General features: G+C 38.3%; 1 protein-coding gene across 3 annotated transcripts; it reads left to right on the top strand.

Annotated features, from left to right (window-relative positions):
- The first annotated feature begins 148 nt into the window (after positions 1 to 148).
- On the top strand, positions 149 to 10,126 carry si:ch211-153l6.6 (probable serine/threonine-protein kinase kinX). Of its 3 annotated transcripts, none has more exons than XM_034310635.2 (4): positions 149 to 264; positions 5,530 to 7,591; positions 8,121 to 8,209; positions 8,913 to 10,126. In XM_034310635.2, exons 2-4 carry the CDS (start codon positions 5,641 to 5,643, stop codon positions 9,006 to 9,008), a joined length of 2,136 nt encoding a protein of 711 aa, XP_034166526.2. In that variant the 5' UTR covers positions 149 to 264; positions 5,530 to 5,640; the 3' UTR covers positions 9,009 to 10,126. The 3 variants fall into 3 exon arrangements, with proteins under 3 accessions (XP_034166526.2, XP_053095892.1, XP_026790538.3); XM_053239917.1 differs by lacking the exon at positions 149 to 264 and adding an exon at positions 2,160 to 2,520 and having other exon boundaries at positions 8,883 to 9,012; XM_026934737.3 differs by lacking the exon at positions 149 to 264 and adding an exon at positions 2,162 to 2,520.
- Positions 10,127 to 11,241: the final 1,115 nt, after the last annotated feature.

The following is an 11,241-nucleotide window of genomic DNA, read 5'->3' as shown; positions in this document are numbered from 1 at the left end:
CTGAGGTTAAGCTTAGGGTTAGATTCAGACAGAGCATTATGTTAATGAAAGGTCCTCACAAAGATAGTAAGACAAACGTTTGTGTGTGAGTGTGTGTGTGTGTGTGTGTGCGTGGGTGTGTGTGTGTGCTTGTCACTTCTGTCATTGAAACTGCCGTCATCCATTGGCTGAATCCCACACATTCAATCAGAGTGTATCGTTTCATTCACACATCGAACACACTTCGAGGCAGACTGATGCAGACAACCTTTAAGGCAGCCATCGGTAAGTACACACAAACACACACACAATCACACACCAAACATCTAGAATGATGCCTTGCCATAGCTCATGCCACATCTGTGCTGTCTCAGCACCATGAGGTGAGTCACTGTTCAGCATTAGATGGAGGTTGGCAGAGTGGGCGGCTTTTGGAGGGGGCGCTGCGCAAATGTTGCAGTTCTGTGGGAGGAAACTGAGAAAGAAGAGAAAAACTAAGTTGCTGTGAGTGTGTGTCTATTAAAATGTCTTGGTGTTTATGCAGGCTACACTGATATGCACTTATGTGTGGGTTGGATTGTGATGAAGGAAAAAAAAACACAGCACAGCTTGAGTTAGCACTGAAAACAGGCAAACTGGACCAAGAGATCTGTTCTAGATCTCCTAGCTCTCTAGCCTTTCTTCCTGTGGCGATAAACTTTTTTTTTGACCAATATGGGCCATGCTGTACATTCTGAACACAGAGCTCAGTCCTGGAGGATGTTCTGTTCCTCAACCATGCAAGGAAACCATTTTTAAAAACGAATGTGTAATTCTGATAAAAACTCATGATGCTTTATTTGGTCTGTGTTTTAAATCACTTACTTTTTTGCAGGCCTGTTGTAATCCACCAAATTTCAGTGACTACATTTCTCTCAGTTGAATGGTCGAAAACAGTCGTATTCAACCCATGGGGGATGCAGTGTACTGTAAATATGTATACAACATAAAGTGTGTATCAGTGAGGTGGGTAGATATTAGACCATCAATAATAGGATAGAAATTAAGAGTAGCTATTAGATTTATTCGATGTGGAAAGAATAGCTTATGAACTCAAATACATTGAAAATGCAATGTGGAATATTGTCATTTCAGTTTGATACGGCAAGGGAAGGGGGGCATTATTTTTTCACCGTAAAATGATCATTAGATATTATGTTATTATTTGTTCACATTGTTATTATTTGTTCAGTTATTATTGAAAAAGAAAGTCACCAGGAAAGCCAATTGGTCTGGGCTAGGAAATTGCATAATCGATATGTCAGAATGAATATTGTTTACAGATCTCAACATGCTTTTGGGCATTACTGAGGTTCAGACTCTGCTGAATAATTTGTTAAAATAAGGCAAAAATCGCAGGATTAGTTTGCAGAAGTAGGTTATGTATATAATGTGAATAATAGTAACTTAAAAGGGGTTGGGCTAAATGGTTCAAAAGTCAGATTTCTATGGTTTTAGCTAAAAAATCAGCAGACAGATGAACATCCAGTGTACACCTTATTTCACAAGAGATATGCATGTTTTAAAGTACACAGTGCTTGGACCTTAATAATTAATAATAATGGGTTGCCTTTCCAAAAATGTACCAAAGTGAAAAGACCCCACTTTGAGAACCACTGCTCAGATTATTTTCACTGTAGTTACTGAATAATTAGTAGAATTACTGAATAATGATTTAAGGTGAAGAAGCAAAGTGACTCAGATCCCTGAAGGCTAGTTAAAGCGAAATCCCCCTGCTGAAAAAACAGAAATTACAGATAGTCTAATGTAATGTTTCATAACCATTAAAACCGTTACCATTACTGGTCCTTAATGGTATCCACTAGACATAACATGCCACCAATAGAAGGCAACAACTCAAAGACCCCCAGGGACCATTACAGTTTCCATTAAAACCAATACAACTCCCATTAGAACCATTAAAACACCATTATAAACCATTACAGATTCTGTGAGGGTTTCTATTGTTTTTTTCAGCAGGGCCTCAAAGATCAAACAAGTCACACTCTTTACCAAACAACCAATTAGCCATGTGAGACTTGCACAAACGATTGCACCCATCAAATTTGGTTCAAAGCATGGACTTCAGACTCAAATTGCATGAGCACAGGCGTTCAATAGCTGCTTATAACAAGTGTGTGGGCGCCCAAAGCAAGAGCCCCTGCTGGCAGAGCTGACTGCAGCCTGCGCGTGCGTCTATCTCTATTCCTGTAGAGCTGTGCAGAGAGAGAACAGTCTGCGTGCATCTTTATGGATTTAACCAGACAGCAGCTCTCAGGCTTCCCTGCCAATCTGCCAATGCATATTCCATCCGCTCTACTTCACGGCACACTGTTGCTGAGTGATCGATAGGTAAGAAGGCAGCAACTGAACCCTATGATTCGCTCGCGACGGCGACGCGCTGCCGCCCGGTCTCTCGTGCTGCTCCGACTCGTGCAAGCATGCACGAGCTGCGGTAGGCTGGAGATGATCTCCGTTTGGCTGCTCGTTTTAAAGCTGCTGGTAGGTACCCATGATGTTTTTTTTTTTTTTTTTTTTTTTTGCATCCTTCCAATTCGTTTGCAAACAGAAACACTTGCACACAGCCATCGTGCATCATCCTTTATTTAAAAAATGCAATGTGTTGTGCAGAGCATATCTACTGTGTGCTATTATCTCTGGCTCTTTATGACTCTCTCTTCTTCATGACTGTCCCTCCTGCTGTTGAGCTGCACCCAGTCCTGCAGATCTGGCATCAGTATAAAGTTAGTGAGGCTCATTTGAACCAACATGAACCCAGTGGGACTTGCACATCTGAATGACAGACAAGGGCGACTTCATTTCAGTGCCAGTGGACCAGTTGATTGACATTTGAAATGGCAGTGTAAATGTTTTTTCTTCTTTTCTTTTAAACTAATGCATCAATTCAGAACTTGTTAATCGCACAATTCGAAACCTACAACCTATTCAAAACATGAAAGCTATTCAGATGGATTAAAGTAGAACAATAGATTGAAATACAAGAAATGGAAGCGAAAACAGTAAGGCTGATCAATATGATATGACATCACGATAAGTGATGTGGGCGGCATGGTGCAGCAGGTAGCGATGCTGCCTCGCAGCTCCAGGGTCCCCAGTTTGAGCCTGAGCTCAGGTTACTGCTTTGCAGAGTTTCCCATGTTCTTCCTGTGTCTATGGGTTTCTTCCAGTCCAGGTTCTCCGGTTTCCTCCTGCCTCCCAAAAACGGATTGATTGGCGACTCTAAATTGCCCTTAGGTGTGAAAGAACATGTAAATGTGTGTGTTTGTGTGCACGGTACCCTACCACGGACTGACGACCCGTCCAGGGTATATTCCTGCCTCACACCTAGTATTCCCAGGATAGTCTTTGGATCCACGGCAGCTCTGACCAAGATGAAACCCTCACTGAAGATGAATAAATAGATAAAGTATGTCATGATGGATGATACACAATACTTCAAACTACTTTGCATTTTAAAAGATATTACTGTTAAGCCACAATATTGTGTAAAGACATCAAATTTGGGTACAGTTGTTGAAAACCTGCACTTATTTAGATCTATAACATTTACTCATTAAATTCATAATATTCACATTATATACAGTAACTGGATCCTTATATAAAATAATATATAATATCACATAATGTTAAGTTATATTAGAGCCTGACATCATGGCATATTTAGCAAAGACCAACCAGAATGGCAAAGGGCAATCAATCAATCAATAACAAACAAACAAACAAACAAATAAATAAATCAGGTGCCAAATTGCCTCAAGTAGTTAGCATTGCTATTTCTAAATTTATCCTTGTTATTCATGAATTATATACTGTGTACAGTCTATAGACAGACCTCATTGGTTTTGTTGCCCAGACAGTGGAAGCTTAATTTCCAAAACAAGCAGAGTGTATTCTGGGCAAATGCTGGTCACTCATCAATAACAGTCAAATCGAAGAGGACAGGATGCCCTTTCCACCTAAATAGATTTTAGTTCCATTGCACAGTTCTCCTACATAAACCTAATCAAACTGCAAAAGTTTACGGAATTCACTGATAGTCTATAATCATTTATAATAAACAAGACTTGGGTGGATTCACTTTGCATCCACGAAGGACCTCCGATTCCAACCTTCTGTTTCCAAGCAACCGTTTCATGCTGTTTCTGAACATTGACACTGAATGAAAAATTTGCGCTCGCCAAATGTTCTGGAGTGAAACACAGCTAGAACACATTTCTGTTAGACGTGAGATCATATACCACTCTACAGTAATAAGGACACCTGGAATTGTTCTTCCTTTAATATTACGCAATACAGTACCATGTTGTATTAAGCAAGGTCATATTAATGTTTTTTCACAGAACAAACCGTTCAGACATTTGGGTTCTCAGCCTTCTCTTTCACAGTTCTCAGCTTTCTAAGAGCAAGCCTGTTTTATTCAGTCAGCTTTAAATGTTAATTTAATAAATTACTAATCGCAATGGTACTGCAGTGTTATATAACGTTTTGTTTTGCTTTGAAAATGTTGTACAGTTTCAGTGATTAAATGAAACACAAGAACATTGTACAGTTATCATACCATGAATTTATCATACTGCCCCATCCCTAATTCCACACAAACAAAAAAATATGAATATTTTGGAGGATTTGTCAGACATTACAGCTTTTCCATTTACAAGAAAACACAAATGAAGTAAAATATATCTGGCTTAGATGAAATCCTTGGTTGAACATGGGATTAATCCTCCAGATATTGATGTGTGGAAAAGGTGATGGAAGAAAGGATAAAGAAGTGCCATCAGAAGCACTGGAAGACTATCCATCTCGACTCTTCTAGGATCTTGTCTGTCCTTCTTGTGTCTGATCTTACCTGTAATTGAGATGCAGATGGGAAGATTGGAGTCTGTAATTGTTCCATAATGCAAACTAAATTGAGTAAGAGAAGTGCAGAGAATGCAGATGTGTGGAACTGTTAAGAATATTTGAACCACAGTTTGCAGCTAGAAATCAAAGGTTTTAACCTGAACTCAAATTCCTGGACTTTCATTTATTTTGCCAGTCATGGCTAATTGTATATCTTTTGCGATTGTTACATATCAGTGAGGGTTGCAATCATGAAATGCAAGCACATGTTAAGCATTTAGGATTCATTTTAGGCCAGTGAAACACCCTTTGTTGTGAATCTTTAACCCACTTGCACAGATTCCATGCTTGCGTTGAAACCTGTCTCACGGTAGTTTAGCCAGTTAAACATCTCCACTCACATCCTGTTTCATGATATGTGATGGATCCATGTCAATGAACTTAAAGTGACATGATGACATTTCAGTGTAACAGCTTTAGACAACTGATTGAACTACTAGACCCATCAAGTTTATTAATAGTTCCTTGATTAAGAGACTGAGAGGATGGGAAGATATTGGTCTGACATCAGTTTGATGTTCTTGGTTAATGTTTTTGCCCCATTCTATGTTATCATGAGCCTAAACTTTTTCAACTTAACTTTCATAGAGAGCCACAGCTGGTGTGAAAAGACCAAATGGGAATGAAATAAATGAAGGTAGGAGAGACTCTTTAAGCCAGCAACAAAAAGAGCAAGAAAACCTCCCTGAGGCCGTCTCCATGGAGACCAGCCAGCTTTCAGAAATGGCTGATGTAAAAGACTATAAAATGGATCTTGGGGAAGAAGAAGAGGCCAAATACCACCACAGCGTGGATGATAAAGAGTGTTTTGATGAACATTTCTCCGACTGCCTGGACACTGAAAAGGGCAACTCCCCACTCGCAACTCGGCACAAAAGCAATGACACAGCCAATGAATGTGAGGGCACAGAGGAAAGTAACGGAAGCGCAAACCAACAAGAGGGCATGATGATAAAAGACACAGAGGAAGAGGAGTCAAATCTTAAAGAATCTGTGCTATCTCCGGAGCCTGACACGGATGCCCAAGCACAAGGCCAGCTGGTGGAGGAAGAAAACAACATTACATCCTCTTTTGATGCAAAAGAGCCAGAGCACCAAGAACCACAGGAAGCTCCGAAAATAGAACCAGAATCTGTATTGGAACAGCAAATCAAGGAGCTGGCTGTTTCTGATGCCTCTACCGAATCCTGCCATGATAATGATAGAGATGACCTGAGTGATTGCTTGCATGTGGAGATGGCTATTGTCTCGTCGGACAGCGATGCTGAGGAGCAGTGGAAGACCATGTTTTCTCCTGTTGTTGATGAAGATGAATTTAATGGCATTTTGGAATCAGATACACTTGATGTCAATGAAGAGACACTTGATGTCAACGAAGAGACAAACGACCAAAACCATGCAATGGAGGATGAAATTAATAGCCAGTCCGAGATTAAAGCTGAACCTGATGAAGATGAAGATCCAACAGTGTTGACAGAAAGTGTTGACACTCTTGAGCAGCCGGAATGTTCCACTGAATGTGAGCTGGAAGACATTTCCTATAAGGACTCCATACATTACAGCAGTTTATCCAAGATCTCAGAGAATGATGTGGATCCAAGTCAAAATGTGAAACACAACCTGCAGCGCTTGTCTGCCTCGACCTCCGAGCTTGATAAGAAGTTGCCTCAAGACTATTGCGTGATTCAGGAGATGCAGAGCGAGAATGTCAGCACAGAGCATGTGGATTTCAGGATGGCTCGTAAGCAGTGGCAGAAAATGGAGGAACAATGCAAGGCCAAGGTCCAGCAATCTACCATAAAGCAAGGTGGACAGAGCATCATGTATACACCCATGCGCAACTTGGAGCGGACCAAGAGAGATCCAGATTCAGACAATTTAAATCTTGGTGACTACCAGTATACCCAGTTTAGCCCGTGTTCAGATGACTCAGGCCTGGATGATACAAGCTACCGGTCTCATTATGATGAACCAGAAACTCCAGTCGAAAGGGAAATCCGTGAGACTATGGAGCGAGAGGAATGTTTCAAACGAGAGAGGGCCATGTCAAGGCCATCATCTAGTGAACCTGTGCAGAATAAACCCAGACCAGTGACTCTGATGATGGCTAAGTCAAATCCAGAGGAGAATAAGAAGACATATAACACACGTGAGGACAGGTGCAGGTCACAAAGACCTTCCAGCACTATACCACCAACCTTCTCTATAACTGCTTCGCCATCATCAAAACCAACCTATCATGAAATGGTGGCCAACAACGTCATCATCCTTGAGCCAGATTCGCATCCCACAAACCAGAGGCAAAGAGGGAAAAATCTGCTTTCTCCAGTGACAAACAGGTTCCATGAGTGGCCCTCAGACTCAAGCAACGTCATCATCCTGGAAACATCTAATCTCATCATCCGGAGTGCTTCCGAATTCTGCCTGAGCAGTGCATGCCAGGATACCCAAGAGAGCACGTTCCACAACAATCCCTTCTTCAAACTGCGATCACACAGCACACTATCTCTGGTGGACCAAGAGATCAAAGAGGTGAAGCAGAGAGATGAAGAATTCAGGAGGCAGAGGGCGCAGTTGTACGCCAAAGAGAAGTATGACACGATTCTGGTGTCTCCCAACTCACTGCAGAATTTCACCTATGACAAGCCAGGTATTTGATTTAAATATTTGTCAAAGCACAAATGTAGTTATCGTAAATTATTTTAAGCGATATTGTCTCCATTTGTTCCAACACTGAACCATGTAGTTAATGTGACAATTATGCGTAAAGCAACACAAATGTTATTTTGAAATATACTAATTATAAGAGTGTGTTAAAACATAAATCATTTGAAATGGCTATGAATACTTTAAATATTCTTATTAAACATCTAGCTTTGAAAAGTTCTGCCAGTTACTCAGATGCCGTAACAGGAAAAGTCCACTTGCAAGTACACTGCACTGCATCCTAGTCAATTCAATCATATAAAGGCAGAATGGTTTTCTTTTCCAACGGGAACATTTATTTTGCTTCTAAAGATGAAGTATTGGACTTCCTCATGTATTATTTTGATACACTGACACAAAATTTATATCATCGATATATGAGTAGTAACTCATTTTAGTTCCATAATGTCAATAACTATAGGATGTCTGACTAATAAAACTGTTTTTACATTTTGGGTTTGTCTTTATGTTAGGAGGGTTGCCAGCGAAATGTAAGTCCTCCCCTTCCTCCCCTTTAAAGGCACGCAAAATGGACCGTTCCACTTTATCCTGTGATCAGAAGGTACATCATCATCATGTCTGCATTTTGTTTAGTTTTGTTTACATTTTTAAATTCCTTTTTTATTATTAATGTATTATATATATATATATATATATATATATATATATATATATATATATATATATATATAATCACATTTTGTGTTTGTTTTTTACATGCCAGTGTTCTTCATGGATGCCTTTGAGTAATGTAGACTTTCACATGTCTGCTGTCAAATACTCATCAAACACTTAGAATACATGACACAATGTATTAAAGTCAAATATATTGACTTATTGACTTTAAATTTACTCAGCTGGCTAAGAAGGCAACATTTACTCGTTTGCCAGAGTCTAATTCAGGCATACAGTTGTGAGCCTGGGGGTTAAGGATCTCGCTCAAACAAACCAACAGTGTCTCTCAGTCCTGGCATTTAAACTTCATGTTACTAGTATTAAACAATACCCTTGCGAAAATGACCCATGGTATTACTATGGAACCGTTACTGCTAATTTTGACAAAAAGAAAAGTGCATTAAATCTCGTTACTCAAATGTATCCCATGTGCATGCAAATAAAAGAACCATTTCATGCGAGCTTAATTTCTCATACCATTGCTCATACACCCTGTTTCTCCATCGTTTGTGACGTGCAATTAAACTTTGTACATTTTCACCATGAAACTGGCAATGCAGCAGTTTTACGGGTGAAACTCTTTCCTTTAGTTCCCCGAGGCACCTTATACCAGAGTCCGAAGGAAAAGTGCCCTCATTCAGAGATGGGAAGCAGCGATGTTGGCCAATCAACAACAACATATGTGAACAACACTACACTGCCAATCAAGAGTTTTTTAAACACCCTATATTTTAATCTTTCTTCTAATATAAGTTTAAACATGAGTTCAAGTTAATATTTAAAAATTAGATATAGCTATATGTGATCGCTCTAATTAGGCACTTGTGGAACATTATATTTTTATTCCACAATTGACAATAGCTCCATTTTAGTCATTTATCATTTAGTCATTTATATTTAACTCAGTTCACCTCCAAAGTATAATAAAATAATAAAGCTTTTTGGTGAAGCACTCATTCAATATTTTCTTTATATAAATGGATTATACATTGGCTATTTAAAATTGAATAGAACTGATGTGCTATGGAGGGATGATCATTAAAGGGATGAAGTTGCAGTGTAATGGATGTACTGTTTTAAAAATATCGAAGATATTTTCCTACTCTATTTTCTCCTCAGTAGATGTGTAAATATGGCATGAAACACCATTTATAATATAATTTACAAGACACTGCATTCTGAAATGAACATATAAAGAAGAAGAAAGACACACTAATGACAAACAGATTTTTATGGTTCCAATTTTAGCTCTTCCTTGAATAAGACATTTTAATTTTTTAATGAATAATAATAATAATATAATCCTTAGGTTTTTGATTTGCATATAGCCTAGTTATTTGCACAATGGTTTCACATTTTTAAACCTAAATTGATATTTAATTTCAACAGAACATAGAAGTATAAGCCCATGAACTTAGCAGACGAAACAAACCACAGACTATCTGACAAACTCTCAGTGCAAGTTCTGTAGTGATTTTAAGCCTTTTTTTGAGCTTCATCTCAGTGTTCAATAGATTCATTAGATATTATTAATAATTGCACTTTTTGCACTGTTTTGCTTCGTGAATATTTTGCACACTGATGCTCTCAGCAGTTATTCTTGCTTGATACATATTACATCATTTATTCTTGTGAACAAATTGTTACAGAGTCAGTATATAGTATATGCATATTGTATATGTTCATTATTGGTTGTTTGGCTTGTTGCATTATTGCATTGCTTTATTCTTTTCCCTTACAGTATGTTTTCAACTTTCCTATTGATTTATCCTTGAAATAAAGAAATATGAATTGCTAAAACTGATTTCTGTGTGGTGCTGATACTTTTGTGTGCTAAAATATCATTAGTGGTCGGGGGTGAGCACTGTGATCTCAGGTCTTAACTGGACCCTACTGCTTATTTAGTTCATATTTTATGTTCTTTTTTCATTCAGTTAAACTAAATTGTCTGAGGCAGTGTAGCTAACCACTCATGCACTGCTTCTTGATTTATCAAATTTTTTATCCGTTGTTTGAATTATACACTCAGAAAAAAAGGTACTACATTGTACCTTTCCTTGTTGCTGGGGTTGGACCCTCAAGTGTACACCTTTTGTACCTGCAGTGTGTCTTCTACCTATGCTTATGGTGTACCTTTAAAGCTTTACTATTTATTTATTTATTTATTTATTAAGAATTTGTAGATTTTTTTCCTGAGTGTAGTTAAACTCCTTTGGATTGAGGGTTTGGCCACTAGGGGGCAGTATTGTACCGAAAATTGCCACCACTGTACTGCTACACTTGCACTTCCTGTTCACTATTTATTCTAGTCTAATAAATTAAATAGATTTAAACAATAAGGCATGATTTCGTATCAGAAAATTTAAAAAGTGCAGGTCTAGTTGATGTGAAATGAGGACTTTAGATGGGAATGTGAGAGTGACAATGCTATAATATTGATATTGAGCTATACAACATTCATGACTAACTTAAAGTTTAACCAGCGCCTAAGGGCTACAGGCTGAAATATGGCTCACGTGCTGTTTAGATGATACTATACACTGCAAAGTAAAGCATAACTGTTCTATAAATCACTGCCAACTTTAGAATGAATTATAACTCATTTAGAGAGTTTCTAATCATATTATAACAGGCTGTTAATACCCGAAGCCACTTGTCTTTACAGAACTTTTTTTAATAACAGTATATTAGCCTATAATAAATTATTAGTGGTACATTGTTTTGTATGACATAAAATAGTGTTTAAATCTGATATGACCAAGATGAGACCAAGATCATTTTTATTATACAAATAGATTTTACTTCGAATAAACTACATATCCCATGAACACGCTAGCTTTAAGATATCTCCGGTAACTATGTGTTAACTATGTCCCTTAGCAACACTATTTTTAAAAAGGAATTTCATTGTAAAATACT

Source organism: Pangasianodon hypophthalmus, chromosome 14 (assembly GCF_027358585.1).
Source record: "Pangasianodon hypophthalmus isolate fPanHyp1 chromosome 14, fPanHyp1.pri, whole genome shotgun sequence".
Taxonomy (NCBI): Eukaryota; Metazoa; Chordata; class Actinopteri; order Siluriformes; family Pangasiidae; genus Pangasianodon; species Pangasianodon hypophthalmus.
Note: the sequence above shows the minus strand (reverse complement) of the source record. Positions and strands in the feature narration are given on the sequence as shown.